Source organism: Myxine glutinosa, chromosome 2 (assembly GCF_964187855.1).
Source record: "Myxine glutinosa chromosome 2, kmMyxGlut1.1, whole genome shotgun sequence".
In the NCBI taxonomy this organism is placed as follows: Eukaryota; Metazoa; Chordata; class Myxini; order Myxiniformes; family Myxinidae; genus Myxine; species Myxine glutinosa.
Window position 1 is genome coordinate 5,749,829 of NC_136262.1, and position 18,429 is coordinate 5,768,257.

The window sequence follows — 18,429 nt, forward strand, 5'->3', positions numbered from 1 at the left end:
CACCTCTTGTTCATATGTGTGTTGTAACGTCCACCAAACAGTGATGACTCCATTTACATCTCGCTGTCTGATAATATGGACCAACTTCTATCTACTCATCCCAACTCTCTCTTCCTCATATGTGGTGATTTCAATTGTCACCATGCCAGTTGGCTGGGTGTGGGTACCTCTCTCACCAGCCATGGCTCCTCAGCAAAGGACTTCTGCGACTCACTGGGACTGACACAATCTGTCAATTTCCCGACCCGGATCTCAGTCAACGGAGCATCTTCTCTTCTGGACTTGGTTGTGACTAACTTCCCTGAAAATGTCTGCTGCTCTTCTTCTGCTCCAATCGGATCATCTGATCATGTCCTTGTTAAAGTGGACATCTCTCTGACCATTCTCAGAGAGCCTGCTCAGCGTCGACGAGTCTGGCATTTCACTCAGGCCAACTGGCACGGTCTTCAAGCAGCCATCAATCATCTGGACTGGTCTCCCATCTCTACCACCTCTGACATCAACTCATCCTGGGAATTCTTCCAAAGTAAACTGCTCTCTCTCATGCACAGATTTATCCCATCTCGTCTTTTTTTTTTTTTTTTTTTTTTTTTTTGGTATACTGAATCGAGGCTCGTGAAAGAGCTAACATTTACTTCACAAACAAATCGACCAGACAAACAAAATACACAAAAAGAGGGAGCGGAAGACGAGATGGGGAGAAAAGGGGAAGCACACAAACACAACATCCGAGAGCAGGGAGATGTGTGGAAGGGAGAGGGCCCGGGGGGAGGAGGCATGGGAAGGGGGGGGGGGGGGGGGAGGAGAAGTATAAAGCACAAGGACACCAAGGACTTCCAGGACAGAAGTTGGTATTTCAAAAAGTGGAATTGGGGTGAAGTTAGCGGGGGTAGAAAAGATCAAGGTTTTGGATGGGGGAAGATAAGAGATGGTGGTGATCAGCTGTTTTAAAGACTTGGAGGGTGGAGTGGGATTGAAGAGAGTGAGGGAGTTTGTTCCAGAGGTGGGAGAAAAGAGGAATGAAGGAGTGAAGGTGAGCAGAGAGTCTTGATTTTGGCAGTTTAACCAAAAGAGGGTTGCAGGCAGATCTTGTGCGACCTGTAGGAATGTTTGCGGGACAGAGCCCAGAGAGAGCTGGGGGAGCAAGGCCGGAGAGGAGTCGGTAGAAGACAGAAAGACCACCTACCTGTCTGCGGTGAGTGAGTGAAAGGCCCTCGGAGATAGCTTCATCACGGGAGATTCCAATGATTCTGAATGCTTTGGTTTCAACAGCGCGAAGGCGAGCTAGGTGTGAGGCAGGAGCACCTGCGCAGAGGGGAGAGCAGTATTCCATTGAGCTGCGGATGAAAGCCTTGTATGTGGTGAGGAGCTCAGGTGTGCCAAGGAAGGACTTCGCACGACGGAGGATGCCCAGTCGGCGACTGGCTTTGGAGGCCAGATTTGAAATGTGGTTTTTCCAGGAAAGATCATGGCAGATAGTGAGACCCAAAAACTTGAGTGACAGAACTTCTTGGAGAGGATTATTCAGAAAGTGGATGGGAGGGTTGTCCAGTCGGTCTTTTCGGAGAGACATCGTAAGAGTGTGAGATTTGTCAGGATTGAAAGACATGTTCCACTTGTTTGCCCAGTCTGTGATTTTGTCAAGGTCTGCAGAGAGTGAGGGGGCTACAGACTGCCGATCTGAGGGATGAAGAATGGAGCGACAGAGAGTAGAGTCGTCAGCAAAGAGATAGAGAGGATTTTCAAGAGAGTCAGAGAGATCATTGATGAAGACCAGAAAAAGCACAGGGCACAGAACACTGCCTTGGGGAACTCCAGCCTGAACAGGAAGAGGAGATGAGAGAAACCCATTCAGGGCCACACGTTGACTACGACTAGAGAGGAAGTCCGCCAGCCATGCGTGGAGATTTCCATGGATACCAAAAGAGGAGAGTTTGGTGAGCAGAGCGGGGTGCCAGACCGTATCGAAGGCACGTGATATGTCAAGGGAGACTGCTCTAATTTCCTGTTTGGCATTGAGGACCTCCATCCATTGTTGAGAAAGCAGAAGCAGCATGTCCAGAGTGGAGTGTCCAGGTCTGAAACCAAATTGATGATCAGAGATCAAGCCATTGGAGAAGAGGAAAGATTTCATATCTGAAGCAATGATGGATTCCATGACTTTGCTGATAATTGGAGAAGGCTGATTGGTCTGTAGTTGCTGGGATCTGTTTTTACACCTTTTTTGTGCAAAGCGGTGATGTTGGCAGATTTCCAAGCAGATGGAAGATGACCTTGAGCAAAAGAGAGGGTGAAGAGAACAGAGAGAGGGAGTGAAAGAGCGGAAGAACATGATTTTAGGACCCGTGGGCTGATGCCGTCAGGTCCAGTTGCAGAATCAGAGTCGAGGGTTGACAGAAACTTTTCCACCTTGTCAGGAGGAAAGGACACAGAGTCCAGGAGCAGCTGGGTACGACTGGGTACGGTGGGTACAGAGAGGGATGGGTTTGGGACACAAGATTTAGAGGCAAACACAGAGTTGAGGCATTCAGCTTTTTCACGTGCGGAGTCAGCCGTGTGGCCATTTAAGGTGAGGGAGGGGATGGAGGGGGAACAAACACCAGAAACAGATTTTACCAGACGCCACCAGGATTTGGAAGAGGGAGACAGATAAGAGAGTTCGGTCTTGAGAACGGAGAGATATTGTTTCCTGGCTCTCCTTAGGGTGGACACACACTTGTTTCGGGCTTTGTGAAAGGAAATGAGATTTCCTTCCGTTGGATTTGCTTTCCAGGAGACTAAAGCAAGTTGTTTCTGGGCAATAGCCTCACCACAAGATTCCATGTACCATGGACGGGAGGAAGGGTATGACAACTGAAGACGAGAAGGGATAAATCTGTGCATGAGAGAGAGCAATTTACTTTGGAAGAATTCCCAGGATGAGTTGATGTCAGAGGCAGTAGAGATGGGAGACCAGTCCAGATGATTGATGGCTGCTTGAAGACCGTGCCAGTTGGCCTGAGTGAAATGCCAGACTCGTCGACGCTGAGGAGGCTCTCTGAAAATGGTCAGAGAGATGTCCACTTCAAGAAGCACATGATCAGAAGAGCCGATTGGAGCAGAAGAAGAGCAGCAGACATTTTCAGGGAAGTTAGTCATAACCAAGTCCAGAAGAGAAGATTCTCCGTTGACTGAGATCCGGGTTGGGAAATTGACAGATTGTGTCAGTCCCAGTGAGTCACAGAAGTCCTTTGCTGAAGAGCCATGGCTGGTGAGAGTGGTACCCACCCCCAGCCAACTGGCATGGTGACAGTTGAAATCACCACATATGAGGAAGAGAGAGTTGGTATGGGTAGATAGAAGTTGGTCCATATTATCAGACAGCGAGATGTAGATGGAGTCATCACTGTTTGGTGGACGGTACAACACGCATATGAACAAAAGGTGGGAGCGAAGGGGAAGCCGTAGCCAAAGGTATTCCTGGGGGTGAGGTGGAGAGAGGGCAGTGCAGGGCGAGTGAGGAAGAGAGTTTTTTATAAAGATAGCAACCCCACCTCCAGGACGAGGCTCAGGTCTATCATACCGGAGGAGGGAGTAACCTGGGAGAGATACCAAGGAATCAGAGACATCATGAAGGAGGAAGGTTTCTGTTAAGCAGATCACGTCTGGTTTGTCAGAAGCAACCTGTATGGAGAGGACAGTTAAGTTTGAGCGAAGGCCCCGGATGTTTGAGGTCCATACTGTTAAGGAAGAGGAAGGGGGAGCATCGGATACAGAACAGGGGGGGTGGAGCGGTAGGGCAGGATGTGGAAGAGGAGGAAGAGGTAGGGAGAGCTGTTGCAGGTGTGTCAGAGATTACAGAATAGCTTGGAAAAGGAAGAATGGGGCGGACAAAAGGTTTGATGGTGTTTGGGTGAGGCGCAGTGAGGTGTTATTTGAGGAGGGGGAAGAGTGAGGCAGAAGGTTGAGGAAGATGAAGGTGAAAGTTGGAAGGGGGAAGAAGCGGGGAGGACGCTTTGAGGAGGAGGGGTGAGAGGGGAGTCTCGGAGGGGAGGAGTGAGGGAGAGTCTTGGAGGGGAGGGGTGTTGGGGGAGTTTAGGAGGGAAGGGGCAGGGGGGGAGATTTGAAAGGGATGGGTGTTTGGGAAGATTTGGGGGGGGAGGGACAAGGGGGAAGATTTGACAGAGATGGGTGATGGGGAAGATTTGGAGGGGAGGGGTGTGATTGGATTTTGAAAAGTGGACGATTTATGGGAAATGAACATTTATTGCAAAATGAGTTTCTTGAGACATTCGAGTCAAAAATACGTTTGAGGATGCTGAAGGATGGGTGGAGTTCTGGAGAGTTTAGGGAATGAATGAAAGATGCTCTGTAAGAGATGGAATTTTTTTTTTGAATGAATAGAATTGGTAAGCAAGTCGAAAGCATCCTTTTATGGAAGAAGTAGAAAAAAGTGTTATAGAATATGACATAATAATAAAGTTATTCAGGGGACAGATGAAACATGTATTAACAACTTGATCACGTGATCTCGAACAACGTGATCGAAGAACGAAAGAACAAATAATGAAGAACGAAAGAACGAAGAACGAAAGAACAAATAAGAACGCACAAGCGGATAAGAACAGGGAAGGAAAAAAAAAGGGAAGGAAAAGTCTTCAGTTGTCATACCCTTCCTCCCGTCCATGGTACATGGAATCTTGTGGTGAGGCTGTTACCTAGAAACAACTTGCCTTCGTCTCCTGGAAAGCAAGTCCAACGGAAGGAAATCTCATTTCCTTTCACAAAGCCCGAAACAAGTGTGTGTCCACCGTCAGGAGAGCCAGGAAACAATATCTCTCCGTTCTCAAGACCGAACTCTCTTATCTGTCTCCCTCTTCCAAATCCTGGTGGCGTCTGGTCAAATCTGTTTCTGGTGTTTGTTCCCCCTCCATCCCCTCCCTTACCTCAAACGGCTACACAGCTGACTCCGCACGTGAAAAAGCTGAATGCCTCAACTCTGTGTTTGCCTCTAAATCTTGTGTCCCAAACCCATCCCTCTCTGTACCCACCATACCCAGTCGTACCCAGCTGCTCCTGGACTCTGTGTCCTTCTCTCCTGACAAGGTGGAGAAGTTTTTGTCAAACCTCGACTCTGATTCTGCAACTGGACCTGATGGCATCAGCCCACGGGTCCTAAAATCCTGTTCTTCCGCTCTTTCACTCCCTCTCTCTGTTCTATTCACCCTCTCTTTTGCTCAAGGTCAACTGCCATCTGCGTGGAAATCAGCCAACATCACCGCTTTGCACAAAAAAGGTGCAAAAACAGATCCTAGCAACTACAGACCAATCAGCCTTCTCCCAATTATCAGCAAAGTCATGGAATCCATCATTGCTTCGGATATGAAATCTTTCCTCTTCTCCAATGGCTTGATCTCTGATCATCAATTTGGTTTCAGACCAGGTCACTCTACTCTGGACATGCTGCTTCTGCTGTCTCAACAATGGATGGAGGTCCTCAATGTCAAACAGGAAATTAGAGCTGTCTCCCTTGACATATCACGTGCCTTCAATACGGTCTGGCACCCCGCTCTGCTCACCAAACTCTCCGCCTTTGGTATTGTTGCGAATATGGAATTTGGCCTCCATATCCGCTTGTAAATATTCCCCTATTTTCTCCAATACTCCCCAACTTTCCCCAATCCCCCATTCCCTAGTCCCATTGCATGTAAATAACAATCAGTAGAGCCGACCTTCCCCTTATTCCCCCATTAAATGTCGTGCCCAGGTCCACCGCACCACACGTAGACAACTTTCGGACATCTTCCTAGTTATTCTTAATCTATGTCAGTTAAGGCCTCGTTTCCATTAATTATGACTCTTCGTTGCACCAGAATGTGATTATATGGCACCAGTAGTGAGTTTAGGACCTTCCCATACCTCCTCCCATCTTCTTCCCCAAACAACAACAACAACAACAACAACAACAACTACAGCTACAACAACAATAACAACAACTACAACAACAATTACAACAACAACAGAAGAGATGGCGGCGGAGCGGGGGAGGATGCGTCCTCACACCGGCTCGATTAGCTCCAGACCATGCGCTCCACGGGGTTACCCCGAAGGGGCTGGCTGTCAGCTCCTCGTCAGGGGCGGAGCCAGTAACCCCCCCCGCACGCACCCAATGAGAAGCAACGTGCCGATTCCACGAGGCGGAGCTAACGAGCCGAGGGCGTGTCACTCCCCGCCGGATATACGCAGCCGCTTGCCGGACGTGACGTGAGATTCGCCCCCAGCTGGAGAAAGACGGACCTGCGAGCGCTGAAACAGATGCGCCTCAGCTTGGAGACTGGAGAGAGAAGCCACCGCCACCCCCAGCGCGACGATACCTCCCCGCATCTCTGGACCGGACCGAGTCGATTCTGCCTTGAGCCAGGAGTGCACCTTGAGCCATCGATACCCGCTGTCCTTTTCATCAACCCCCGTGTGAGTCAGCATTTTGTCCCGTGTGTCTGTCGTCTGTCCGGGGTTAATATAAGAGTGTGTCTAAGTGCCTGTCTTCCTGTAATATACCTCTAGCCCCTGTAATCTAACCTTTTTCCGTACGAATATACTTGAGAATCGAAACGTTGGTGTCGTATTGTGTGATTGTAATCCAGCCGGGTGTCTTCTTTTTCTTATTGAGCCAGCATAGCGCGGCTAGTCAACGTTCGGGCACAATCGGGTAACTTGTGCAGACGTGGTCATACCAATAAACCGCTCGGTAAATAACATCCAAGCCACGTCTGTAACAATTGGTGTCGAGGAGTGAGATTCGGACCCGGGACTAAATTAGTTAGGCCCAAATTTTGGGAGGGAAAATCGATCCGGAGCGCGTACTGCGCTCGACAAAATCGATCCGGAGCGCGTACGGCGCTCGACAAAATCGATCCGGAGCGCGGGTACTGCGCTCGACGAAAGTATAACGGCGAAATTTCGAATTTGTTTTACGAAACTCGAATTTTGAAAGTCGCGCTATGGCGGATCAAGACGGCTGGGGTCCGGTAGGGGAGAGTGAAGCAGGGTCGGTCCAGGACCAAATTGAGGGACAAGAGGAGAGCGAAGCAGTGAGGGCGGCAGGTTCGCAAAATAGCGCCGTCACGCACGAAGTAGCGGGCGCGCAAAAAGGCGCCTCGCACGAGCGCGCGGTAGCCGAGCCGGCTGTATCAGCGGGCTTTAACATGCAGCCGTTTGACATGCAGCAGTTCATGGCACGGTTTAGCGAATACATGGCAGAGTCGAAGAGCGACAACGAAAAAAGAGCCAGGGAAATGGAGAAAATGGAAAACAGAATGGGGGAGCGACTAGGGAATCAAATCGGGGGGTTAGACAAGAAAATTGGGAAGTTAGACAATAATTTTGAGGAGTTAGACAAGAAAATTGGGAAGTTAGACAATAATTTTGAGGAGTTAGACAAGAAAATTGGGAAGTTAGACAATAATTTTGAGGGGTTAGACAACGGGATAAAAGAAGTAAAGAATGGGTTAACGGGGGTAGAAAACAGAATGGCCGCTCAAGAGAATCAGATAGAGGGAGTGAAACATGGGTTAACGGGGGTAGAAAATAGAATGGCTGCCCAGGAGAATCAGATAGAGGGAGTGAAAAATGGGTTAGAGGGGTTAGAAAACAGTATGGAAGGCAAATTGAGGGACATGAGGGACCAAGCGGAAAGGGAAGTTAACCAAATGGGGCAGCAGATAGAGGGGGTCAGAATGGGGGTAGAAACCAAACTGGATGCTCACAGGGAGGAAATGGAGCAGATGAGGGTGGCATCTGGGCAGGAGATGCAAGTGATGGGAGAGGAGATCAGAGGAGGAGTGAGTGAGGAGGTCGGAGGAGTGCGCGAGGAGGTGAGGCACTGTGAGGAGCACATGGAAAAGGAGGTGAGAAAGGGGACTGTAAAATTGCAAGGGGGCATAGAGGACCTGACGCAGGAGGTGGAGCAGCTGACGGTGGGACAAACGGAGTTAGTGGAGCAGGTTCAAAGGAACACTGCGGTATTAGGAGGTTTAAAGGCGACACAAAAAGAAATTAAAAACGACTTGATAGCGACACAGAGGCAATGTCAGATGATACGTGAGGGACTGACAACGAGGTTGGACGAGGTGGTAGAGGTAATGGAGACGAAGGACCGGCAGGTGAGGACGCACATGGAAACGGTCAAGGTAGCCTTGGAGGACGAGCTTGAGGAGACGTACCGGGGAATAAAAGAGGTGAGGCACAAATTAGAAGAAGTGGAAGAAGGGGTGAGCGAAATTAAGAAGCGACGGAGAGGGGATAACAAAGAGATAAAAGAGGAGATAAAAGAATTGGTCCAAAGTCTGTGTTTGGATCGTGATGTGCTCGTTAACCGGATGAGGGATTCGCAGGTGATGGAGGAGAAGCGAAGAGGAAGAGGACCCGGTGTAAGTGGTGACCAATATGGTCGTGCGTATGAAGCGCCAGGGGATTTAATAAGCTTGGGGGTCGAGATAGACCCGGGTGTTCGTGAGAGGCCGTTGGTGAAGTGTGCGACAGGTCTGGTGTGCGAAAGAGGAGGTGTGCAAGAAAGTCCGACTCTGGGGTGTGTGAGGAAAAAGTGCGTGCCAAGGAGTGAGTGTGCTGGCGAGAGTGAGTCGGTCGTAGCGCGTGTGCGAGGGAGCACGTGGAAGCGCGGGGTGGTGAGTGTTACAGAGGGTGTGACGGGAGAGTGTGCGCAAGAGTGTGCGCGAGAAAGGTGTGTGACGGACAGGTGCATGAGGAAAGAGTGCGCTGTCAGAAGTAAGGAAGAGTGTCCACCTGTGGTGAGTGTTACAGAGGGTGTAACGGGAGAGTGTGCGCGAGAAAGGTGTGTGACAGACAGGTGCATGAGGAAAGAGTGCGCTGTCAGAAGTAAGGAAGAGTGTCCACCTGTGGTGAGTGTTACAGAGGGTGTAACGGGAGAGTGTGCGCGAGAAAGGTGTGTGACGGACAGGTGCATGAGGAAAGAGTGCGCTGTCAGAAGTAAGGAAGAGTGTCCACCTGTGGTGAGTGTTACAGAGGGTGTAACGGGAGAGTGTGCGCGAGAAAGGTGTGTGACGGACAGGTGCATGGGGAAAGAGTGTGCTGTCAAGAGTAAGGGTGAGTGCGTTGTCACGAGTGGAGGTGAAAGTAGTGAGAGTGACATGGAGCGTGAGTTAGTTGTGACAGGTGAGCGAGGATGTACACCTGGGATGGAAGGATGCACACCTGGAATGGTAGAGCGTGAGTGGGAATGCACGCTGGAGTTGGTGGTGAGGCACGTGGTTGGGTGTGCGAATGAGAGCCCACCTGTGATTGTCACAGAGGAGGTGACTGAGGAGGGGGCGCGAAGAGGTGTTTTGGTGAGGTGTGCTACGAACGAATGTGTGCCAAAATGTTCGGTGGTCAGGTGTGTGACCAAGGCTGTGAGTGGAATGGGTGTACCTGGGTGTGTAAGGAAAGGTACGAGGAGAATGGGAACGGCTGCATGTATGAGCACGAAAGGGGTAGCGTATGCATGTAAGCCTGCAGGCGAGGCGTCGACGATAACCGGGTCAAAGGTTAGGTCGACTTTTAGCCGAATCGGGCCCTCGGTGCGTGCCGGGCTTCGCGTGCCGCGAGAACCAGCGGAGATCCGAGCCACGGCGGGTTCGAAAGGACCGCCGTGCGCGATCCACGCTGGGCCTCGCGTGGAGCGGCCGCGTCCGGGCTCCACTAGGCGGAGCGGGCAGCTCGATAGGAAGGGTCGTCATGGCGACCACTTTCTATTGAGACGTGCCGGCAGGTCGAGATCGGGACATTGGATGGCTCCACGCCGAGGTGATGCGTGGGATCTCGGCCCGGGTAAGCCCCCGTCCCTGCACCGAGTGCCGGACGCATCCAGCCGCTGGCACAAAACAACCAGCATCCATTGTTTGGCTTTACGAAGCCGGGCTTTGGACAGGAATTGGCGCACCGAGAGGTGTTAGTGAGTCGACTGGGTGATGAGGTTAGTGTTTTGGACCCAAAATTAGAGAAAAACAAAATTTGATGATTGGCAAGGGATTGGCAGTAGTGATTGGCAGATGATGGGCAGTGATTGGCAAATTTTTAATTTGTTGAAATTTGATGTGCAAAATTGGTAGTGAGAGACCCCCGATGTGGTGGGATGGCAAATCCACCATCCTTCCCATGGTGGGGCAAAGGAGCACTAGATTATGGGGTGTATGGCAGTGAAAACTAGCCCGGGTGGGTTAGGATATTGTGTGTAGGGATCTAGCGAAGATTGACATTAGGTGACGTTAAGTTTAGTTAGTGACTGATACCTGTAGTGGGGACGCAGGTAGATTAGTATGGATGATAATGACGTGGGAGCGCAATAGTTTAAAGGGACGACTGGGAAGCGCAAGTTTCAGAAGGGAGTAGTTAGCTGAGATGATGCCGTGTGTGTGAGAATTGAACAGGTGTGATTGCACAGGTGTGCAACTGGACAGGTGTGTGGAGCAGTGTATGAGTAGTGAGTGTGTGGATCAGCGCGAATGCGCTTGGGGAGAGAAGGGTGCAGGTGGCACCAGGTGTGAGAGCACAGGTGTGCAGGTACAGGTGTGTGGAGAGAGTTGGAGTAAGTGGTACGGAGTGGTGTGCATGGTGCGAAGGTGTGGATGGGGGAAGAGTGGACCCCTTTCACGAGTACCCGGGGCGGGTAGTGTAAGTGTTAGGTAGAGGGTACAGGTAAATTGTGGTTGGATATTGGCATTTGTGGTGCGGTTGCAGAATGGTGTTGTGGATGGGTGCATTAGTGTTGTGGAAATGGCTGGGCGTGAAGCCTGTTAGTGTGTGTAGTTGGTTGGGCACTCCACCACTGTGAGGATGTCGGCCAGGTGAGGCCGCAGGTGGGCTCTGGGAGCCGGTAGTTGTGAGTGGGTGCCTGAGGATCCCGGGTGTGGATCGGGCAGCCCAGTGCCAGAGAGGGCACGGAGTGGGGAGAGAGCCAGAGGGCCTTCCCCAGGTAGTTAGGTTAGGGTGAGGAGCAGGTAAGCTCGGAGGCAACTGCAGTGGTGGAGGTGTGCAGGTGGGTAGACCCACTGGGAGAGGTACACGCCGCAGCCCAGAAATTGTGCGAGGGCACCGGGAGATGAATCGGGGGAGTGAGACCCCAAATTGAAGAGCACCACAGTTTGGCCAATGGGAATTGGTTTTTAGAACCCATAGTGTAAGAGGGCCAATGGTTTGGCCGGAGGAAGACCCCGGGTAGTGTAAAGTTGTTAAAGTCATTTAGGAAATAGTTAGGATTGATGAACCTGTCGCACCATACGCAGCCACTTACCTGTGGTGATGATGATGACTCCACACCTGTGTTTTCTTTGTTTTGTGCAGGAAATGAGATTGCTGTGAGGATTTGTGAGACGCATCACGACGTGGATGAGACATTGGGGTGATTCCATCTCTCCCTCCCTAGGAGGGACTGATGATGAATTGGTAATGGCAAATTTTGATGTTGAGTTGAAAATGGCAAATTTTGATGAGAGTTGAAAATGGCAAATTTGATTGGTTAGGAGGGAGAGAAGACGAATTTGGTTTATGGGAGGAACGGGGAAGACAGTAGGGATGTTTGTTGATTTGTAAAGTAGATGTTTATGGGTAGTGTTGTGTTTTGTGGATGCAGTAAGGGGTAAGGGAGGGGCCATGTAGGTTACCTGGTGGGGGGGGGCGTACGATAGGAACGTACCTGTCTCACCTGGTTCCCATGTGCCCCCAGTGTGCATCACCTTACATTGCGTGCACTTTTGCGCCCTTACCACCTTACTCACTTGTTTCTTCTTTTGTCTCCCACCTCCGAGGATCTGGCTTTGGGGTAGAGAGAGAGGAGAGAGAGGTGCTGGCTGCGCAGTTGTGGGCCTGCACTTTCGCTGTTTGCTGCCGGGATCGATACACCATATGGACCGCAATGTTTGTGGCCACCCACAATGGACCGCAGTTCGTTTGCGGCCAAGCACCACCCGGGGATGGACCTATGGGTCAACGTGGCACCTATGCCATACAGGTGAACCACTTTTAGTTGACACCAAGTGCACCACAAGAAGAGCAAGAGACACCTGCAGGGTTAGGGGTTGTCGCATTTATTTTTATTCCAATGAACAATGGTGACTGCACCGGATGGTGCTGACTGTGTGGTGGGGTGGTGCTTTTGATGCTGGGAAAGGGTGCTCTGCACGTTATTAAAGGCCGTCGGCCACAGAGCACTCGTGGGTTGGTGTATCGATGCTGGCAAGCGCGCTCTCTCTATGCATAACATCTGCATGTGTCCCTCCAAAAACAGGTCCTGGATCGTAGTGTAAATAGCAGCGTAGTCTTGTAAATAATGCTCCCTACCGGCTGTATGTTTAGTTTGAGAATTCTTTCCGGATTCGGTTATCCTGTGGGTGTGTTTCTGTGAGGAGAAGGGTGCAACGTCGCAGGGGGACATATTTACTCATTTGTGAATATCTGTAAAACTGTCGCACTCAGGGTAGAGTTAATAGTAGAGGGAACTACATTGCGTGCCACACTAAAGTAGGTAAAAATTTATCGGGTCGGGACGCCCCGAGGGTAGAGAAGGGTGCAATGTTGCGAATATGGAATTTGGCCTCCATATCCGCTTGTAAATATTCCCCTATTTTCTCCAATACTCCCCAACTTTCCCCAATCCCCCATTCCCTAGTCCCATTGCATGTAAATAACAATCAGTAGAGCCGACCTTCCCCTTATTCCCCCATTAAATGTCGTGCCCAGGTCCACCGCACCACACGTAGACAACTTTCGGACATCTTCCTAGTTATTCTTAATCTATGTCAGTTAAGGCCTCGTTTCCATTAATTATGACTCTTCGTTGCACCAGAATGTGATTATATGGCACCAGTAGTGAGTTTAGGACCTTCCCATACCTCCTCCCATCTTCTTCCCCAAACAACAACAACAACAACAACAACAACAACTACAGCTACAACAACAATAACAACAACTACAACAACAATTACAACAACAACAGAAGAGATGGCGGCGGAGCGGGGGAGGATGCGTCCTCACACCGGCTCGATTAGCTCCAGACCATGCGCTCCACGGGGTTACCCCGAAGGGGCTGGCTGTCAGCTCCTCGTCAGGGGCGGAGCCAGTAACCCCCCCCGCACGCACCCAATGAGAAGCAACGTGCCGATTCCACGAGGCGGAGCTAACGAGCCGAGGGCGTGTCACTCCCCGCCGGATATACGCAGCCGCTTGCCGGACGTGACGTGAGATTCGCCCCCAGCTGGAGAAAGACGGACCTGCGAGCGCTGAAACAGATGCGCCTCAGCTTGGAGACTGGAGAGAGAAGCCACCGCCACCCCCAGCGCGACGATACCTCCCCGCATCTCTGGACCGGACCGAGTCGATTCTGCCTTGAGCCAGGAGTGCACCTTGAGCCATCGATACCCGCTGTCCTTTTCATCAACCCCCGTGTGAGTCAGCATTTTGTCCCGTGTGTCTGTCGTCTGTCCGGGGTTAATATAAGAGTGTGTCTAAGTGCCTGTCTTCCTGTAATATACCTCTAGCCCCTGTAATCTAACCTTTTTCCGTACGAATATACTTGAGAATCGAAACGTTGGTGTCGTATTGTGTGATTGTAATCCAGCCGGGTGTCTTCTTTTTCTTATTGAGCCAGCATAGCGCGGCTAGTCAACGTTCGGGCACAATCGGGTAACTTGTGCAGACGTGGTCATACCAATAAACCGCTCGGTAAATAACATCCAAGCCACGTCTGTAACAGTATCCATGGAAATCTCCACGCATGGCTGGCGGACTTCCTCTCTAGTCGTCGTCAACGTGTGGCCCTGAATGGGTTTCTCTCATCTCCTCTTCCTGTTCAGGCTCGAGTTCCCCAAGGCAGTGTTCTGGGCCCTGTGTTTTTTCTGGTCTTCATCAATGATCTCTCTGACTCTCTTGAAAATCCTCTCTATCTCTTTGCTGATGACTCCACTCTCTGCCACTCCATTCTTCATCCCTCAGATCGGCAGTCTGCAGCCCCCTCACTCTCTGCAGACCTGGACAAAATCACAGACTGGGCAAACAAGTGGAACATGTCTTTCAATCCTGACAAATCTCACACTCTTACGATGTCTCTCCGAAAAGACCGAGTGGACATCCCTCCCATCTACTTTCTGAATAATCCTCTCCAAGAAGTTCTGTCACTCAAGCTTTTGGGCCTCACTATCTGCCATGATCTTTCCTGGGAAAACCACATTTCCAAGCTGGCCTCCAAAGCCAGTCGCCGACTGGGCATCCTCCGTCGTGCGAAGTCCTTCCTTGGCACACCTGAGCTCCTCACCACATACAAGGCTTTCATCCGCAGCTCAATGGAGTACTGCTCTCGCCTCTGGGCTGGTGCGCCTGCCTCACACCTAGCTCGTCTTCAGGCTGTTGAAACCAAAGCGTTCAGAATCATTGGAATCTCCCGCGATGACGCTATCTCCGAGGGCCTTGCACTTAATCACCGCAGGCAGGTTGGTGGTCTTTCCGTCTTCTACCGACTCCTCTCCGGCCTTGCTCCCCCAGCTCTCTCTGGGCTCTGTCCCCCAAATATTCCTGCAGGTCGCACAAGATCTGCCTGCAACCCTCTTATGGTTAAACTGCCAAAATCAAGACTCTCTGCTCACCTTCACTCCTTCATTCCTCTTTTCTCCCGCCTCTGGAACAAACTCCCCCACTCCCTTCAATCCCACTCCTCCCTCCAGGTCTTTAAAACAGCTGTTCACCACCATCTCTTATCTTCCCCAATCCAAAACCTTGATCTTTTCTGTCCCTGCTAATTTCACCCCAAATCCACTTTTTTGAGGTGACTTTTGACTTCTTTCCTGGAAGTCCTTGGTGTCCTTGCGTTTTATACCTATCCTGCCTCCCCCCAGGCCCTCTCCCTCCAAAAACATCTCCCGATGTCCCTGCTCTCAAATGTTGTGTTTGTGTGCTTCCTCCCCTTCTCTCCCCATCTTGTCGACCGCTCCCCTTTTTATATACTTTGTTTGCTTGTTTGTTTGATTTGTTTGTTTGATAAATGTTAGCTCTTTCACGAGCCTCGACTCTGTATACACAAAAAAAAAACCCAAAAAAAAAAACCTGGTCTTGTGGGTGTAAGTGGGTGGGGAGGTGGGGGAGGGGATTCTGGCTGTAGTGGCTGCTTTATCTGGTGGTTTCATTTAATCCCCGTTGAGGTATAATTGGTTGCGGTCCACATCACTTATCATAATGTCACGTGAATTAGGTTGCTCGGCCTAAAATTAGTTCCAGTCACGTGGTGCTTATAGGCATGAAGATGGACCACTTTGTGACTTCCAATTCACACAGTATCGTGGCTTTTAGATGCACGATTTGGCAAGGAAGTTTTTCGGAGTGGTCAACCATTGTGGTCACTTTGACTTGAACCCGTCGCATTTGAACCGGGCAACTGGAACAGTCCAATGCCTGTAACCCTTTAATTTAATAACCAAGGCAAGAGCTTACACATTACGTTGTAGAAAAGGTAGTTTGTCTCATCACATGATGGATAAAAGCACAGAACGTGATTATATGGATAGGAGGAACACGTATGTTTTCATTATTTATTACATTATTATTTCCTTATTCTTGTGCGTGTCCTTCAAGCATTGCATCGCACTGTTTCTCCTTCAGGGGTGGATACACAGAGAATAATCCACCACTGAAGTGCATCTTCATTTGCGCATTATTCCGTGTTTACTGTGGCTCTTGGGTGCCATTCCAGGCATTCCAGAGTGGTTTGCTTGGTTCCGAGTCGGGGATTTATTTTGGATGCGGCGGGTTATCGTCAATATTGCAATCCCTAACGGAGACATTTGTTAGTGGTAAGGTGTTTTATCATGCTGTTGGACGTAAGATCTTCACTAGACTATTACAACAGATAAATAATGCAGCATTGTCAAAAATGTCACAACAAGACACTTTATGAAGTACATGCAGCTTTGAATTGTGGGAAAATATATGCATCCATGGGATTGGGAACTTTCATTTTCAGCTTGGATGTGCTGTGCCCATACTTGTAGTGCATATGTATTGTAGTGTCACCTGGATATGAATCAAGGTATTTATACGTTGCCATCACGTGTTCTTGCATGAGAAGATCCTTGCAGTTTGGCTGCCAGTTTATTTACCAGAGTCTCCATCGTATGCTGACATTGTGGCTCGACTTCGGCTCCACGACGAATGCTAATGACGGAGGTAATTGCACGATAACCTTATATACATGAACCTGTGTGCTGAACTTTAACGAGAGGGCTTGTTTTGCAGAACATTAATGAGGGCTTGTTTTGCAGAACCTTAACGAGAGGGTGTGTTGTGCGGAACCTTAACGAGAGGGTGTGTTGTGCAGAACGTTAACGAGAGGGTGTGTTGTGCGGAACCTTAACGAGAGGGTGTGTTGTGCGGAACGTTAACGAGAGGGCACGTTGTGCGGAACGTTAACGAGAGGGCACGTTGTGCGGAACGTTAACGAGAGGGCGCGTTCTGCGGAACGTTAACGAGAGGGTGCGTTGTGCGGAACGTTAACGAGAGGGCACGTTGTGCGGAACGTTAACGAGAGGGCGCGTTGTGCGGAACGTTAACGAGAGGGTGCGTTGTGCGGAACGTTAATGAGAGGGCGCGTTGTGCGGAACGTTAACGAGAGGGCGCGTTGTGCAGAACGTTAAAGAGAGGGCGCGTTGTGCGGAACGTTAACGAGAGGGCGCGTTGTGCGGAACGTTAACGAGAGGTTGCGTTGTGCGGAACGTCAACGAGAGGGCGCGTTGTGCGGAACGTCAACGAGAGGGCGCGTTGTGCCGAACGTTAACGAGAGGGCGCGTTGTGCGGAACGTTAACGAGAGGGCATGTTGTGCGGAACGTTAACGAGAGGGCGCGTTGTGCCGAACGTTAACGAGAGGGCACGTTGTGCGGAACGTTAACGAGAGGGCATGTTGTGCGGAACGTTAACGAGAGGGCGCGTTGTGCGTAACGTCAATGAGAGGGCGCGTTGTGCCGAACGTTAACGAGAGGGTGCATTGTGCGGAACGTTAACGAGAGGGCGCGTTGTGCGGAACGTTAACGAGAGGGCACGTTGTGTGGAACGTTAAAGAGAGGGCGCATTGTGCGGAACGTTGACGAGACGGTGCGTTGTCCGGAACCTTAACGAGAGGGTGCGTTGTGCGGAACGTTAACGAGAGGGTGCGTTGTGCGGAACGTTAACGAGAGGGTGCGTTGTGCAGAACGTTAACGAGAGGGCACCTTGTGCGGAACGTTAATGAGAGGGTGCATTCTGCGGAACGTTAACGAGAGGATGCGTTGTGCGGAACATTAACGAGAGGGTGCGTTGTGCGGAACATTAACGAGAGGGCGTGTTGTGCAGAACATTAACGAGAGGGCGCATTGTGCGGAACATTAACGAGAAGATGCGTTGTGCGGAAAGTTATACAGAGGGCATGTGGTGCAGAACGTTAAATAGAGGGCATGTTGTACGGAACGTAAATGAGGTGAGGTGAGACAGCTCTTCTATAATCCTCTAACACCCGCTGACCTCTTGAGCCGATGATCTGTCAATTTCCCAAACTTAACGGAGTCCTGTCAGATTTGGTGGAACCTTTACTTTGATCGCATTTAAGGGCATCAATCGTACCTTTTTGTACCTTAGGCACAAATGCCGAGAGCAAAGTGGTCCGTGAGGGCCTGGTGCAGCTGAAGGGTGTCATGATGGGCCACGCCAGGCAGTTACCAGCGTACCAGTTCTTAACAGCATTCTCTCAGCTGACGTCACGCATCTGCCATCCACAGCCCGAAGTCTGGGTCGTGCTAAGGATGATAATCCTGAAGGTCTTCCAGCAGTACACTCAACAAGCCATGTGGCTTCTGCTTGCCGTCTCTATGGTAACATTTATTTTTAGTTTTCAGTTTAGGGGCTATTGTAATGCCCCTGTCTGTCTTGTCAGTCTGTGTGTTTTTATATTTTCACTTTAATTGTTTTACAACCGCTTGTCAGATCGAGGCGAAAGTTCAAATATAGGAGGGACTCAACCATGTTGAACATTTTATTGATAACTTTGACATAAGTCAAATGGGTATTGCAGCCATATTGAATTAAAGGAAAAAAAAATTGACATTTTCTCTGAAACTGCTCTACGGAAAAAAGTGAACGTGGTGTATATACAGTACATGGCCAAAAGTATTTGGACACCCGAAATCACACCCGAATGTGCTCGTCGAACATCTCTCCAAAATCATGGGCATTAATATGTAGTCCCCCCCCATTGCTGCTATAACAGCCTCCACTTTTCTGGGTAGGCTTTCCACTCGATGTTGGAACATTGCTGCGGAGATTTGCTTCCATTCAGCCACAAGAGCATGAGTGAGGTTGGGCACTGATATTGGGCGATTCGGCCTGGCTCGCAGTCGGCATTCCAATTCATCGCAAAGGTGTTC

At 50.2% G+C, this 18,429-nt stretch overlaps 1 protein-coding gene across 2 annotated transcripts in view; it reads left to right on the plus strand.

The window, feature by feature from the left end:
* Positions 1 to 18,429, plus strand: part of ATR (ATR checkpoint kinase) — a 243,727-nt gene that overhangs the window by 187,443 nt on the left and 37,855 nt on the right. For both annotated transcript variants that reach the window (XM_068109426.2, XM_078772919.1), the window contains 2 exons: positions 16,106 to 16,203; positions 17,645 to 17,877. In XM_068109426.2, the coding sequence (XP_067965527.2) occupies positions 16,106 to 16,203; positions 17,645 to 17,877 (331 nt within the window). The remainder of the gene's footprint in view (positions 1 to 16,105; positions 16,204 to 17,644; positions 17,878 to 18,429) is intronic.